At 46.7% G+C, this 17,252-nt stretch overlaps 1 protein-coding gene across 3 annotated transcripts in view; it reads right to left on the bottom strand.

The window, feature by feature from the left end:
- LOC127580723 (G1/S-specific cyclin-D2-like) overlaps window positions 1–17,252 on the bottom strand; it is a 339,518-nt gene that overhangs the window by 21,078 nt on the left and 301,188 nt on the right. For 2 of the 3 annotated variants that reach the window (XM_052034506.1, XM_052034503.1), the window contains 3 exons: window positions 12,676–12,737; window positions 9,629–9,788; window positions 5,197–5,339 (listed from right to left, as the gene is read on the bottom strand). In XM_052034506.1, the coding sequence (XP_051890466.1) occupies window positions 5,197–5,339; window positions 9,629–9,788; window positions 12,676–12,737 (365 nt within the window). The remainder of the gene's footprint in view (window positions 1–5,196; window positions 5,340–9,628; window positions 9,789–12,675; window positions 12,738–17,252) is intronic. The other variant, XM_052034504.1, reaches the window with a different exon arrangement.

The following is a 17,252-nucleotide window of genomic DNA, read 5'->3' as shown; positions in this document are numbered from 1 at the left end:
GGTGGTGGTAGAAGTGGGTCCATTTAAAAGACATTTGGTAAGTATGTGGAAAGGAAAGGTTTAGAGGGATATGGGCCAAACACAGGCAAATGGGACTGGCTCAGGTAGACAACTTGGTCGGCGTGGGCAAGTTGGGCCGGAAGGCCTGTCTCTGTGCTGTATAGCTCTTTATGTATTTAAGACTGAAGCTAGGCCTAAATATTTTGTATTCCTCCCAGATGGTTGCTTGTTTATAGGAAGGATGTGGAAGTGTTGGAAAGGGTGCAGAGGAGATTTACCAGGATGCTGCCTGGTTTAGAGAGTATGCATTATGAGGAGAGACTAAGGGAGCTCGGGCTTTACTCTTTGGAGAGGAGGAGATGAGATGAGACATGATAGAGGTGTACAAAGTATTACGAGGAATAGAGTAGACAGCCAGCGCCTCTTTCCCAGAGCACCAATGCTCAATACAAGAGGGCATGGCTTTACAGTAATGGGTGGGAAGTTCAAGGGAGATATCAGAGGGAGGTTTTTTTTTACCCAGAGAGTGGTTGGGGCATGGAATGCGCTGCCCGGGGCAGTGGTGGAGGCAGGTACATTGGTCAAATTCAAGAGATTACTAGATAAGCATATGGAGAAATTTAAAATAAAGGGATATGTGGGAGGAAGGGGTTAGTCTTAGGTGAGGTTTAAAGGTTGGCACAACACTGTGGGCTGAAGGGCCTGTATTGTGCTGTACTTTTCTATGATTCTATGTTTCCCTCCATTTCTAGTCCGGATAGAAGACTCACACCCACCACTCTCGTCCAGTCTCACTAAACCAGGAGATGGTCTGGAACAGCCAAAGGTTTCCGTGCCAACCACCCATGGAACGATGGAAATGTATTGTGGGTATGCACAGGAAGGTCAGCCTGGTGGTCTTCAGTGCCCATCTACATTGTGGGGAATGCACTTGGCAAAGAGCGAGGGGCATTGTGGTCACGAGGTATACAGAAAGTAGCCGGCCAGTCGCTGCTCAGACAACTAGGCCAATGCAACTTCCAAGACACATCTCAGAAAACAGCAGCAAATCTCTAGTGGGCAATTCTCCTGAGAGCCCAAGACCTTTTCACAGTCTACAAACCAAAGTCAGGAGACTGCTGGAATACTCTCCACTTGTTTTTTTTTAAAAACGCCCTTCTTGATTGGCACCCCATCCACCATCCCAAACACTCATTCCTTCCACTGTAGCTAGTGTGGGTATCATCTATGTAGGCATGACACGGTAGTGTAGCAGTTAGCGTAACACTTTACAGCACCAGCGACCCAGGTTCAATTCCGGCCACTGTCTGTTAGGAGTTCGTACGTTCTCCCCGTGTCTGCGGGGGTTTCCTCCGGGTGCTACCATTTCCTTCCACGTTCCAAAGACATGTGGGTTAGGAAGTTGTGGGCGTGCTATGTTGGCGCCAGAAGCGTGGCGACACTTGCGGGCTGCCCCCAGAACACTCTACGCAAAAGATGCATTTCACTGTGTGTTTTGATGTTCGTGTGACTAATGAAGAAATCTTATCTTATCTTCCAAGTGCACTTCCATTACTTGCCCAGGCTACCCTGATATCTCCCCTCAACCCCGTGATGCCAAGGACGAGGGCAGCAGACACATTGGAACACCACCACCTGCTGGTTCCCCTCCAGGATGCACACCATCCCGATTTTGGAAAATACATCACTGTTTCTTCATTGTCACTGGGTCCAACTCCTGGAACTCCCTCCCCAACAGTGCTGTGAGAGCACCTTCACCAGAAATAGTGCAGGACTTCAAGGAAATGGCCCATCACCAGCTTCTCAATGGCAGTTGGGAACGGGCAACAAATGGGCTGACCCAATCCCAAAAGACAATTAAATACCACAAATGGCTTCTAGCATTAAACTTGGTACGCTGTTATAAGACTCCTGATTGGACCGCAAGATAACTCTTTACCTCAATCTACCTCCTCATGGCCCTTGAACCTTATTTGTCTACCTGCACTGCATTTTCTCTATAACTGCAACACTATATCCTGCATTACCTCCATGTATTTATGTATGGGATGACCTGACTCAATAGCATACAAACAAAAAGCTTTTCATGTGACAATAATAAACCAATTCCCAATACCAAGCTGCTCAACAGGACATGGGTCCCAGTACAACCTCTACCTATCCCCATACTGTATGCAGTCTGGTGCCAAATTTTGCTTTACAACACTTTCACAAATCTCTCAACACAAGGCGTCGAAGGCCGAAAGTTGTGGAGAATTTATCCGTGACCCAGGACAACCAACAGGGTATTAGATAAAAATCATTCAACACAGATTTTCCAGGTGTCTGACACTCCACAGTGGCTGACAAATCGATATCCTGGTCGTTGTAGAGTTTTTGAGCATTATAGTTTGCATTACAGCTCGACAACCAACCATTCTATCACCATCAGCAGATCTGTGAACTTCTAGCTCCGAAACGCTCGGAGGTACCACACAATCTTCTCAGTTAGGCATCAAAACAGGAACTTGAGGGGGGGAAGCAGCTTCCACCCGTGTTAAAATGAAATCGAAAATGTCCTCCGTTTTCTGTGAAGTTGCATCAATTGTTGGTTAAGGTATCAGTATCGTATGGTTGGTTTCATTACCATCGAGAGCTCTTTCTTCCACTGCCCACAGCCAAGTGAAATGTTACTGCTCAAACATCAAAATATCTCCTTAATATTAAGTCTTTCGCATGGTGAATGCCCCTAGACTTTGACCCCAAGTCACAAAGGAGACGTTAGGATCACAAACTCAAACGCAGATGCTGTCTTCAAGGAGAACATTATCAATGGCAAAAAAACTGCTGGAGGAAAATGGATAGTTGACATTTCAGATTGTGACCCTTCATCTATGATTATATGGCCGGTCCATCTCCCTCCACAGACGCTGCCTGACCCACTGAGTTCCTCCAGCAGTTTGCCTTTTTGCTCCAAATTCCAGCATCTGCAGTTTGTTGTGTCTCTAAGCATTATCATTGGTTCCACCTTCAACAATTAAGTGTCCACTGAGAAAACTGCAGATGCTGTAAGTCTGAAATAAAAAGCACTGGATCTGCTGAGTGTTTTTACTAAAAATGTCTGATCTCCATTCTCTCAGATCCTGGTGACGCATGGGTTGGTAGGTTTAATTGGCTACTGTAAAGTGCGCCAAGTGGTAGAATCTATGGGGAGTTGATGAGAACACAAGGAGAATAAGAAGTGAGATTAATGTAGGCTTTGATGTACTGCGTGCAGTTCTGGTCACCCCATTATAGGAAGGATGTGGAGGCTATGGAAAGGGTGCAGCGGAGGTTCACCAGGATGCTGCCTAGATAAGAGAGTACTAGCTGTAAGGAGAAGTTGGACAAACTTGGATTGTTTTCTCTGGAGCATCAGAGGCTGAGGAGAGACCTGATAGAATTTTATAAAATTATGAGGGGCACTGATAGGGCAGACAATTCAGAATCTTCTCCTCCTCCCCCCCAGAACAGAAATACCAAATACTGGAGAGCATTGCTTTAAGACGAGCAAAGTTTTAAAAGGGAATGTGCAGGGAAACTTTTTTTTGTTTACAGAGAGGTGTCTGGAATATGCTGCCAGAGGTGACAGTGGAAGCAGATACAAGAGTAGCATTCAAGAGGCTGTTAGACAGGCACATCAATATGCAGGGAATGGAGAGATAGGGATCATGTGCAGGCAGCAGGGATTAGATTAATTTAGCATCATGACTGGCACAGACATTGTGGGTTGAAGGGCCTGTTCCTGTTACGTTAGTGAAAACGGATGATTGATGGCTGGCGTGGACTTGTTGGGCCAAAGGGCCTATTTTTGTAAATTGGTAAATTATCATCACACGTACCGAGGCACAGTGAAAAACTTTGTTTTGCATGCCATCCATACAGATCATTTCATCACATCAGTGCATTGAGGTCGTACAAGGGAAGCAATAATGCAGAAGAAAATGTTACAGAGAAAGTGCAGTGCAGGCAGACAATAAGGTGCAGGGCCACGACGAGGTAAATTGAGAGGTCAAGAGTCCATCTTATTGTACTAGACGTGATCGGGAAATATTTGGTGTTTCCTGATCCCATTTAGCAGCCAAGGTACTAATTACCGTCAACAGGAGCTGCTGAAGTCGCACAATTAGAAGTGCTGATCAGCTTGACCTTCTATGACACAGCAACCCTAGTGTTGGGAGCATTGCACACTGGTTTTTCTCAAGAATACAGAGGCTAGGCTGAAGCTCCTGAGATGAGTCACGATCACAGTGTGCTGCGCAGTTCAAGGCTACCACGAGAACAACACTTGGACCCATTAACCAAACCAGTCCAAAAATCTCTCAACCCAGGTTGAGTTGCATGACTAGTGGGTTTGCATTGCTGGTAACAGTTCTACCGAGGTAGCTTCAGCGAGTCTGAGAACCTGCTCTCTGGATAACGTTCCATGAAGGAGGAAAAGATTTTGGTTTGCAGCACATTGCTTGCACGCCCTTTCCTTTGTGAGCCGACAGATCCAAGAGGGACTAACATTTATTGCCCCCCCCTTAACTGCCCTTCAGAAGGTAAGCCACCCATTGAAGGGTCACCCCCTGTGCTGCCGGGGAGGTATCTTCCAGTGACGGTGAAGGAACAGTGATATATTACCAAGTCTGGGTGGTTTGCAACTCCGAGGGGAAGCTGCAGCTGGTGTCCCCATTTTCCCCAAAGATCCTGACCTTCCCGTAGGTACAAGTCCTGGTTCAGGGAAGCAACAATCTGCTAGAGGAACTCAGCAGGTCGAGCAGCATCTGCGGGAGGAAAGGAATTGTTGACATTTTGGGTCAACAAGTCCTGGCGCAAGGTTTCGACCTGAAACGTCGACAATTCCTTTCCTCCCACAGATGCTGCTCGACCCGCTTAGATCCTCCAGCAGATTGGTTGTTGCTCCAGATTCCAGCATCTGCAGTCTCTTGTCTCCCCCCCTGGATATGGGAAGTGCTGGTGTCACAGTTACAGAGAAAGTGCAGTGCAGGCAGATAATAAGGTGCAAGGCCATAACGAGGTAGATGAGGTCAAGAGTCCATTTTAACGTCCGGTTGAGTAACTGCAGTGTGTTTTGTAGATGGATACTCTGCAGCCACTGTGTGCTGGTGGTGGACAGAGTGACTTTGAGGAGAATTCAGCAAAGTGTTTGGTAGTTCATGGCTCCAAACTTACCAGCTCCGTGCAGGTAATCTTGGCTAGCAGCTCCGTCAAAGATTCATCCGAGAGATTATTGCACGTGATGCCGAGGCCACGGATCGCTGCAGCGATGCTCCCGGTCGCAATCATTGATGGTGGGTACATGGCAAAGTTAAAATCTGAAACAGGTGCACACGGAGGGTCATTCCCCAATCTCAACAACCTGAAGTAACCCTGAGATAATCTAACCGAACCTTTCACAACCACTGTTCTGCAAATATATCACAGAAAATCTCATATTGCCTGGAAACAGGCCCTTCAGCCCATAGAGTCCATGCCAACCATCAAGCACCCATTTATGCCAATCCCACTGTACTCTCCCCACATTCCCAGGGTCAAAATGTCTAATACCAGAGGGCATGCATTTGGTGTGAGAGGGGGATGTGCAGGACAAGTTTTTCTTTTGCACAGAAAGAAAAGGGTGTCTGGAACACTGCCGGGGTGGTGGAGGAGGCAGACAGGATAGAGGCATTTAAGAGGCTCTTAGATAGGCAGAAAATGGAGGGATATGGACCATGTGCAGGCAGAAGGGATTAGGCGTCATTAACTTAGTTTGGCACAACATCGTGGGCCCAAGGGCCTGTTCCCGTGCTGTACTGTTCTCTTCCATTTCCATCAACTCCCCCTTTGCCTACATACCAGGGGCAATTTACAGCTGCCTATTAATCTCCCAACACGCACATATTTGACTGTGTGCACAACACATTGCCCAAACCCATTTTATTCCCCCCACATTCTCGTTAGCTCCCACCAGATGCTACCACCCATCTACACACCAGGCGCAGTACACAGCTGCCAATTAGCTGACCAACCCGCATGTCTTTGGGATGGAGGGAGGAAACCAGAGCACCGCGACCCGTGCGGTCACAGGGAGAACTTCACACAGACAGGAACAGAGGTTATGATTGAACCCTAGTCTCTGGTGCTGTGGTAGACGGAGTAACTTTTCAAGATGAATTCAGCAGAACTCCTCAAACTTACCATTATTTTAGGGCCTGAATTTTGCAGTTTTAACTGCTGTAAAGCAAAATAAGTGCCCCCTGCTTGCTTGGGAAAGTTAATTCTTTTTTCACTTCCACTGATAAAACTCATGGCTGATTAAAAAAAAATTAATCCAGACATACAAAGAGACTGCAGATACTGGAATCTGGAGTAACTCATGAAGCTCTGGAGGAACTCAGCGGGTCAGGAAGCATCTGTGGAGAGAAATGGACAGTCGACGTTTCGGGTCGAGACCCTTCATCTGGACTGAAAGGAGGAAGATAACCAGTATAAAAAGGTGTGGGGAGGGGTGGAGCAAGAGGCGGCGGGTTCTAGGTGGATCCCCCACACTTCTCCCTCCGGTTTCCCTCCTCACCTCCCTCCCTTTATTCCATGATACACTGTCCTCTCCTAACAGATTCCATCTTCTTCAGCCCTTTGTCACTTCCACATCTCACCTCCCAGTTTCTGACATCATTCCCACTCTCCCCCACCGCCTATCACCACCCCCTCCCTCACCTGGATCCACCTATCACCTGCCAGCTCTTTCTCCACCCCTTCCCCCCACCATTTATACCGGCTACCTCCCCTCCATCTTTCCAGTCCTGATGAAGGGTCTCGACCTGAAACATCGACAGTTCATATCCCTCCATAGATGCTGCCCGACCCGCTGAGTTCCTCCAGCTCGTTTGTGTGTTAACCCAGAAAAATTTATATTTTTGTCGATTTTTAATACCAAATGAGGTCTTCAAAAAGTGGACGTGAATAACTGACTGATCCTGGTCACCGATGGTCAGAGGTGTGCATGAGACATTGGCAGCAAATTTTACTGCGAATGTGACTTTGTACTGCTATCATTACTAACTTCAATTAAGCTGCACCTTAAAGCGATTGAGAATTTATGCATCTCTTCATTGAACTTAAAACAATCAAAAGCACCCAAATTTCAAAGAAATACTGGGGGGGGGGGGGGGGGGGGGGCAAAAAAAAAATCACTTCTTCACTGAACCAAAATACTGAAATTTTCATGGCCTGCATCTCAAACACATTGAAAGTAATCCTCTGCACAGCATAGCCCACTTGTGAAAATGTGATGGTCAACTGTCATTTTCTGGTAGTTTCTGAGTTCAGAAAACTTAAAATGTGACTCATGATCTTAACACTATGCAGAATAAAAAGAGCAGGGAAAACTGTGTCCCAACACAAGGGTGTTACCGGGCCTGGAGGGCTTGAGTTACAAGGCCTGGGTAGGCTGGGACTGTTTTCCCTGGAGCGAAGGAGGCTAAGGGGTGACCTTGTAGAGGTTTTATAAGATCATGAGGAGCACAGATAAGGTGAATGGTCAGTCCTTCTCCCCCCCAAGGATAGGAGATTCAAAAGCTAGAGAGCATTGGTGTAAGGTGAGAGGGGAGATTTAAAGGGGGCCTGAGGGGCAAGGTTTTAAGATATCTTTATTAGTCACATGTACATCGAAATACACAGTGAAATACATCTTTTGCATAGTGTTCTGGGGGCAGCCCACAAGTGTTGCCACGCTTCCAGTGCCGACATAGCATGCCCACAACTTCCTAACCCGTACTATGAGCTGCCTGAGGGGGTGTGGGTAAAATTACAGTGTTTATAAGACATCTGGACAGGTACACGGATGGGAAAAGCTCAGAGGGATATGGGCCAAACTCAGGCAAACGGCACTTGCTCACGTCGGACTTGCTCATTGGTCAGCATGGACAAGTTGGGCCAAAGGGCCTGTTTCCATGCTGTATAACTATGACTGCCAGGTTTATTGTGAGTATGAGCCTGCTTTGCATCAGGCTCTCAATCAACTCTCAATCTCCGAGTCAGAAACTGGGGGTCAATTAAGCTTGGCAGAAAAGTCTGTGCTTCCCAGAGTCTGCAGCGCACTGCCTGAGGGGGTGAGAGGCAGAGACTCCAGCAACATTTAAACAGCATCTGGACAAGCATTTGAATTGCCGCAGGTTACAGATCAAGTGCCAGTAAATGGGATTAGAGTAGATGGGAAGTTGATATCCAGCAGAGACGTGGTGGGCCAAAGGGCCTGCTTCTGTGCTGTAGACTCTGCAACGACAATTCCAAGCATCTTAAAGGTAATACTTCCATTAACAGCTACAGCACTGGTAGGAAGGAAGATTAATTTTAGAGCCAGTTTGCTAACGTGGGAAGTGACGGGGTTTACCCCAGAGCCATTTTTACCTTCTTCCCAAAGTGCTGACGAGATGGAATTTACGGGAGATTGAGGCACCGTTCAGGAATTGAACTGCATTTGGCCTCCAGCACTGAGTGAGAGGTCGGAGAGAGCTGAGTTTGTCTGTGTACCCTCTGTAAATTAACACCTAATCAGTCAACGGGACACGATCTCTGCTCCTTGTGCCAACCTCCTCACTCTTCAGCAGGGCTGCGGGGAGGGTTGGGAGTGAGTCATCTTTCCAGCCCCCAAAAAAATAACAAAAAGATCTGCGACAGGTTCGGTTGCTGGACATTCCATTCGCCAAAATAGAATGCTCAACAAGATCAGTTGGAAAGACTGGACACAGCCCGGTCCATCACGGGCACAGCCCTCCCCACCATTGACAGTATCTACAGGAGGCGCTGCCTCAAGAAGGTGGCATCTATCATCAAGGATCCCCACCATCCAGGCCATACCCTCTTCTTGCTGCTACCATCAGGCAGGAGGTACAGAAGCCTGAAGTTCCACACCACCAGGTTCAGGAACAGCTACTTTTCTACAACCATCAGGTTCTAGGACTGACCTGCACAACCCTAACCCAGCTATGGAACACCTCTTGCACTACCATGGACTTGTCTCTTAACTGTGTTTTGTTTCTGCACTAATGTTTTGTTTTGCTTTTTTTTCCTCACCGTCTTGTATAATTTAAATACAATTAAGCTTCTGTGTTGTCTGAATCTACGTGCCCGTGATGCTGCTGCAAGTTTTTTCATTGTACCTCTACCTCGCCGTACTTGTGCACATGACAATAAACTCAACACGGTAGTGTAGCGGTTAGCGCAACGCTTTACAGCACCAGCGACCCGGGTTCAATTCCAGCCGCTGTCTTTAAGGAGCTTGTACGTTCTCCCCGTGTCTGCGTGGGTTTCCTCCGGGTGCTCCGGTTTCCTCGCACATTCCAAAGACGTATGGGTTAGGAAGTTGTGGGCATGCTATGTTGGCGCCGGAAGCGTAGTGACACTTGCGGGCTGCCCCCAGAACACTCTATGCAAAAGATGTATTTCACTGTGTGTTTCAATGTACATGTGACTAATAAAGATCTTATCTTATCTTATAATTTACTTGCACTCAGCACACTTGTTAATGACTGGTTTTGGCTGCAAAAGAACTGGCCTTTTAATCTCAGCATTCGCACTGTTAATTCCCTTTTCTGCAAAACCAGCAGGTCAAACAACTTGGTACCTGTGGCACACATGGCGATGAATGTTTGACTGTGTTTCTTGATAAGTTCCAGGTTGTCCGCTAGAAATGCCAGCTTCCCTAGGATGTGTTCAATGAAATCATTTGGAGTTGTCACAGAGAGATCCCACTTCAGTTTCCCAAGGACAACTATCTCCCAATCCTGAGGAAGAGAAAAAAAACTAATTGTTAGTTGACCCCCATTTCTTTTACGAAGTCTCATGGCTTCCTGCTACGAAACATACTGGCACAAGATTTGGTCACATCTTGGCTGCTGTGTTCATCTTCATGTGATGCCTGTTCTGCTCTGACACCACACAAAGCATGGGTGTCACAGTGGTGGAGCTGTTACCTCACAGCTCCAGAGACCCGGGTTCAATCCTGACCTTGGGCACTGTGTGTGGAGTTTGCGCATTCTCTCTGTGACTGCACAGGTTCTCCCTGTCACCGCGGAAGTATCCCCCAGGTGCTCCGGGTTCCTCCCACATCCCAAAGATGTGCAGGTTGGTAGGTTAATTGGCCGCTGTAAATTTCCCCTAGTATGAAGGCAAGGGGTAGAATCTGGGGGGAGCTGATGGGAATGTGGGGAGAATAAAATGGGATTACTGTAGGATCAGATACAATCACTAGTTTTAAGAGACATTTATATGGACACTGGAAATAGGCCAGGCTTAGAAGGATACAGACCCTTGGGTAAATAGGATTAATGTAAATGGGTAAAATGGATGTAATGAACCAAGGGCCTGTCTCTGATTAGTACAAGTGGATAGTTGATGGTTGGCACAGACACAGTGGGCCAAAGGGCCTACCTCCACCTTGTACGACTCCATGAAGTTCAGTTAGCCATTTTACTCATCTTTCAGGTCCTCTACCCCACATCCCCCAATTTCATTAATACCCAATGGTTCCAACCTACCCCAGTCTTCAGGCAAGCCCCCTCCCTCAGTCACATCCACATTTCCTTCCAACACCTGAAATCTGGGAACGTTTGAAGTTAGCTTCAAGACGGGATGGACCTGCAGTTGGGCCACTGACCGTGCCCGAGCAGATCTGGGGGGAATGGGGGAAGGAAAGGTAATGACTCCGAGACGCGGGCGTGTCTGGTACTCTTCAAACACTTGGGATAGGGCAAATTCCCGTTGTCACAGGAAGACGCCATCTCACTCCAAGAAACCTGGATTTGCTGACATCAAATCCTGCTTCACTTGCACTTCCAATCTCGCACACTGCATTCGGTGCTCGCACTGCTGTCTCCTCTACGTTGGAGAACCCAAACACAGATTGGGTCATTTCTTTTGCAGAAGACCTGTGCTCAGTCCTCAGGGATGACCCTGTGCATCCCGTTGCTCCTACTTTTATTTCCCATCCTTCTCCCACTCTGACCTATCGGTCTGTGACCTCCTGTACTGTTACAATGATGTCCAATGCAAGAACAGCAGCTCATCTGTCTGGGCACGTTGTAGTCTTCTGGACTTCATATTGAATTCTACAACTTCATTTCTCTCTGTTCATTGTTCTATTCCACACCGCCACCGCCACCCCCACCCCCCCCCCCCCCCCCCCCGCCAAACACCACCTCAGAGTGAATGAGAAGCCCTGCCAGACACGCCTGCCTTCTCTGCATTTCACAACTCCCACATCCTTGTGTCAATGTCCTCCCTCTCTGTCTGCTCCCATTCACTCACTGACCAGATAACCTTGCTTACAGCTTATCCCTGGTTTTACCCTATCAGGGACATTTCTTCACCCATCCCCCACTGCCCCCCCCCGCAGATTCTTGTGTGTCCTTCCCAGTTCTGATGAAGGGGCTTCGACCTGAAACATCTACCATTTCTCCTCACAGGTGCAGCCTGACCTGCTGAGTGTTTCCAGCATTTTCCGTTTTTATTTTATAGTTCCAGCATCTAAAGTGTTTTTAATAAATTTTCACTTAACTGCTTCTGTAGCCCTGTCCCCAACCCAATCCACCAAAAATATTCCCTCACTGACAAAACTTCCAGTGCAGCCCAGTCAGAACTAAAACAATCAAATATTAAGAGGAATAGATAGAGTGGACAGCCAGCACCTCTTTCCCAGGGCACCAATGCTCAATACAAGAGGGCATGGCTTTAAAGTAATGGGTGGGAAGTTCAAGGGAGATATCAGAGGGAGGTTTTTTTTTACCCAGAGAGTGGTTGGGGCATGGAGTGCACTACCTGGGGTGGTGGTGGAGGCAGGTACATTGGTCAAATTCAAAAGATTACTAGATAAGCACATGGAGGAATTTAAAACAGAGGGATATGTGGGAGGAAGGGGTTAGATAGCCTTAGGCAAGGTTTAAAGGTCGGCACAACACTGTGGGCCGAAGGGCCTGTATTGTGCTGTACTGTTCTATGATTCCGTGAAATTAAGCACTCAGTCACAGTCCTAATGCATGTTACAATTGACAAGGGAGTCTGTTTCACCAGCTCATGGAGTCCCACAATGAAGATTAATATTAATTGACTTTTTTGTTTAAAGAAGGTTGCGTAACACTGCAAAAAGCATCCCATCCAGATGCATCACAGCTTGGTACGGCAACTGCTCTGCCCATGGCCGCAAGAAACTGCAGAGAGTTGTGAACACAGCTCAGCACATCACAGAAACCAGCCTCCCCTCCATGGACACTGTCTCTACCTCTCGCTGCCTTGGCGAAGCAGTCAGCATAATCAGAGACTCCTCCCACCCCGGACATTCTCTCTTCTCCCCCCTCCCCATCGGGTAGAAGATACAAAAGTCTGAAAGCACGTACCACCAGGCTCAAGGACAGCTTCTATCCCACTGTTATAGGACTACTGAATGTTCCCCTTGAATGATAAGACAGACTCTTGACCTCTCAATCTACCCCATTATAACCTTGCACCTTATTATCTGCCTCCACTTTCTCTGTAACACTTTATTCTGCATTCTGTTATTGTTTTCCCTTGTACTACCTCAATGCACTGTTGTAATGAAATGATCTGTATGGATGGCATGCAAAACAAAGTTTTTCACTGTGCCTCAGTACATGTGACAATAATAAACCAATTTACCATCACAGCTGGTACCAACTGTCCTGCAGGAGGTGGTGATGCACTGCTCCCCTGAATGGTTCCTTTGAAACAATGGAAAAGCGATTTGGAAGGCAGTTGAGTTACCCACCTTACTGTCACAAACAGGTTAGACTTGGTAAAAAAAAATCCCAAATTACTTTAATCAACAACTTAAATTCCCTCCAAATTAATCACCTGAATTTAAATTCCCTGTGGCCACAGGGGGATCCAAACTCTCACCCCCAATCATTAGTCCAGGCTGGCTAACTAAGGCAGTTACTTAACCCCTGACTTGCCAACGTGATGTGGATGGAAGGAAGTCATCAGTTTCTGACACTGGTCATTAGACGGGCGGTCTCCAGATATACCTGTGGAGAGGACCTGTTACCTGTGCACACATGCCTGAATTTAACCAGTGCACTCATGTTGCCAGGGCAACGTATGTGGGCACTTGGGGAAGGTGGTGTCCGTGGTATCAGAGCTCAGCCTGAGTTACCATCGTTTGACGGGGAGGACAATGTTATACTGGTCACAGAAGCCCAGTGCATTGGGTAATCTATCAACTCAATCAAACCCAGGATTATAACATGGAATTAAAAAAATGTCTAATTTGGTAATTATGATTCCAATTGGAAAATGACAAAGGATTGTTGTCAAAATCCCCAAATAGCTCCAGTAAAGTAGCAATGGGGGAATAGGTTTAGGCAGTTCATAAGACCATAAAAGTACAAGAGCAGAATTAGGCCATTCAGCCCATCGAGTCTGCTCTGCCATTCAATCATGGCTGATTTTTCTTTTCTCAACCCCATTCTCCCATTGTCTCCTCCGTAACCTTTAACCCCATTACCCATCAAGAACCTCTCTCTGCTTTAGATACACCGTGATTTAGCCTCCACAGCCCTCTGGGGCAACAAATTCCACAGATTCACCGCCCTCTGGCTGAAGAAATTCCTCCACTCAGTTCCAAAGGGATGTCCCTTAATTAGCCAATCATAGGCCAAGTGTGCTCCATCAGTGCAGGCAACATGTGACCTTTGTCACACATCCCCGAGTACCTTTAGCTAAGGAAGAAATCTATTAATCTCAGATGTAAAATTGACAGTGGAGCCATGCCAACTGCCAGTCAAGGAAGCAAGCCCCGAGTGTCTGGCACCCTGTGTGAGAAGGTTCCCAGGTCTGTTCAACAGTATCCAGTGGGAGAGGAAACTAAGTGGTTCTACTCTGTGCAATGAATTTGTGACTCCAGTTACAATCTATACCACCGAGTCTAAATGCCCTCAGCACACTGGAATTTTTACTCAGGGAGGAAGGAGGAGCATCCATGAAGCTGGTGATCTTCCAACAGTGCTCAAGATAAACTAGTCCACGGGAACTTCTGAATGGCCACATCTATGACTTTTGTACATCACTGACAGCGAGCATTGGGGTTACATACGTACCATAGAAAGCATCCTATCCAGATGCGTCACGGCTTGGTACGGCAACTGCTCTGCCCAGGACGGCAAGGAATTGCAGAGTTGTGGACACAGCCCAGTCCATCATGCAAGCCAGTCTCCCCTCCGTTGACTCTGTCTACACTTCCCGCTGCCTTGGGAAAGCAGCTGACATAATCAAAGACCCCTCTCACCCCGGTCATTCTCTCTCCTCCCCTCTCCCGTTGAGCAGAAGATACAAAAGCCTGAGAGAACGTACCAGCAGGCTCAAGGACAGTTTCTATCCCGCTGTTCTCAGACTCTTGAACGGACCTCTTGTACACTAAACTCAATCTACCTTCTTGTGGCCCTTGCACCTTATCGTCTACCTGCACTGCACTTTCTCTGTAACCGTAACACCATATTCTGCATTGTTTTTGTTTTACTACCTCGATGTACGGAATGATCTGTCTGGATAACACGCAAATTAAAGCTTTTTACTGTATCTCGGTACAGGTGACAATAATAAACCCATTCCAACCAATGGGGTTAGGGCATTCTACCTTGACCTTGTGCTTACTTTTGGGCCTATCTGATGTGTCGTAGGCCCTCGTCAATCACAGCACTGACTTGTGGAGAACCTTGCTGTCCAACTGCACTGGGGCACAGAAAAACTGGGCACCATGGCAACAGTCAACAAGAAAGAAGCTCAGTTAGTCCAAGGGCATGGGTTGGATGGAAGGGTTGCTTTATCTTCCCTCACTGTGGGGGTAAAAACCACCCACACCCCAAGGACAACTGGTGTCAGGACATGGGAAGAGCACCGAGTGAAGGGTCAGTGAGGAACTAGCAAGAAATGGGGGAAGGAGGTGTAGATGGGCCAAGGTTGGCATGGACACGATGCGCCAAATGGCCCACTTCTGTGCTGTACGACTGACTCCGTGACAGAGGTAGGACCATGAGTGTGAATGTAACTGGAAACAATTTTTAGGCAAAGGTTAAATTTACATTCAACACAAATTTGAACGCGATCCAAGGTCCAGAGGTAACTTGCAACGTACAACAGGGAACAGTCAGACTGAACCACATTCAGACCAAATGTGGGACATCACATGACACACAGGTCCGCTAAAGCAACTTTTAAAATGACTAAATAGACCAAGAATGGGCTGCAGATGTGTGAAAGGATAAAGGCTATACAAATTCCCTTTTGCACATTTCTGTAGCTCAGTGAAATCCACAGATTAACATGACTAAGTCAACTCAGTGCTACTGATATCCAAACTATTAAACCATCTTGTACACTCCCAATTCAGCTACTGAATAACTGCAAACCTTATTTGTCAGTGGTCGTGGTGAGATGTATGCATTTTGCACATTTATAAATGCATTTATATAGCTCCGCTGTACCTCCCAGGAGCTTCACTGAGCACAACCAAACTGACAGCAAACGTGTTAGGACAGTAAGTAACAGGGACTGATGTCACACAGTTGTACACAAGTTTGCTTCTGAAGACGCTTATCCATAACCTACTCACAGACCAAAGCTTGCAGTTCGATGCACAATTTATAATTTTCAAACACCAGTGCGGTGCTGAGATCACCCACGGTTTGTCAGAAGGATGGGATTTGTTCATATGATTGTTTCCCTTCAACATCACACATCTCTCACCTCATCCACAAGTGTACAGCTCAGCACATCACGGGAACCAGCCTTCCCTCCACGGACTCTGTCTACACTTCCCACTGCCTCGGTAAAGCAGCCGACATAATCAAAGACCCCTCCCACCCTGGACATTCTCTCTTCTCCCCTCTCACGTCGAGCAGAAGGTACAAAAGCCTGAAAGCACGTACCACCAGGCTCAAGGACAACTCCTATCCTGCTGTCATAAGACTATTGAACAATTCCTTAGTACGATAAGATGGAATCTTGACCTCAATCTACCTCCTTATGAATTTGCACCTTATTGTCTGGCTGCACTGCACTTTCTAACACTTTATTCTGCATTCTGTGTTGTTTTATCTTTTACTACCTCAATGCACTGTGTAATGAATTGATCTGTATCCAAGATTTTCACTGTACCTCTATACAATAATAAACCAATTTACTGTTTCTCATCTACACCCCACACCCCCCATCTCTCTCATGGTCTGTTAGCACCATCTGTTTTCCCTTGCAATTCTCACCTTTGTAAATATTGCTACCCGTGTCTTCTCTCTTGGTATCTTTGACCAAAGGCATCTTCCCCTGCATTTCTTCCACCTCCCTCTGACTTGTTCAACAGTCTTGGATGAGCCAATGACTTGAGTCAGGTACAATAACATTTGAAAGACATTTGGTCAGGTACACAGATAGGAAAGGTTTAGAAGGAAATGAGACCAGATTAGGTGGGCCCCTTGATTGACATGGACCAGTTGGGCCGAAGGGCCTGTTTCCATGCTGTATTACCCTAACAGCACCGAAAGTCTGAAGACCACATCTTCAGCCTTTATTCAGTCCGAATCTCACTGAAAGTGTCACCAATCATGTGGTCATTCATTTCTGCTGTGTTTTGTGGGACATTAGTTCAGCTGCATGGTCAGGGAGGGTCATCGAACTCTTCAAACCTGCCCCCTCCCCACCATCCCATCTGACTTGTGGCCCATTCTGCATCCTCATAACAATCGCAGATTTCTAATGACCTACTGACCCAAGGTCAACTGCAAGTGAGTTCCAAACTTCCGTCCCCTCTGTACAAGTCTGAGTATTTGCAGCATTTTGTGCTTTTATCTCTATATCTTTACTATTTGTAAGCTATCCCCGACTGAATGTATGATATTAAACTGTTAGAAGGAAAAATTTGCATCAGTAAATTCAATTTTCCAACAAGTGCTTTTGCATTGCATTCAGGATACATCTCCCACTAAAAACACAAAGATTTTACCTTCAAACACATTACCCACTCCCAAATATTTGAACAGAAAATGTTGGAAGCCGAAGAAAATTATATTTAGCTACACACTGGCATCCTGAGTAAGATGGATTGAACAGGCTCAAATCACTCAATGGTTCCCATTCTTCTAGCTCTGAAGCAAAACATCAGCTCCAAGTGCTGGCTTGTGGGAGTCTGTGGCCACCAGGTCCAATAAAAATTTGAAGGATGCAAAACACAATTAGGAAGGTTA

This window comes from Pristis pectinata, chromosome 20 (genome assembly GCF_009764475.1).
Source record: "Pristis pectinata isolate sPriPec2 chromosome 20, sPriPec2.1.pri, whole genome shotgun sequence".
NCBI lineage: Eukaryota > Metazoa > Chordata > Chondrichthyes > Rhinopristiformes > Pristidae > Pristis > Pristis pectinata.
The sequence above is the reverse complement of the archived record's forward strand: the minus strand, read 5'-3'. Positions and strand labels throughout refer to the sequence as shown.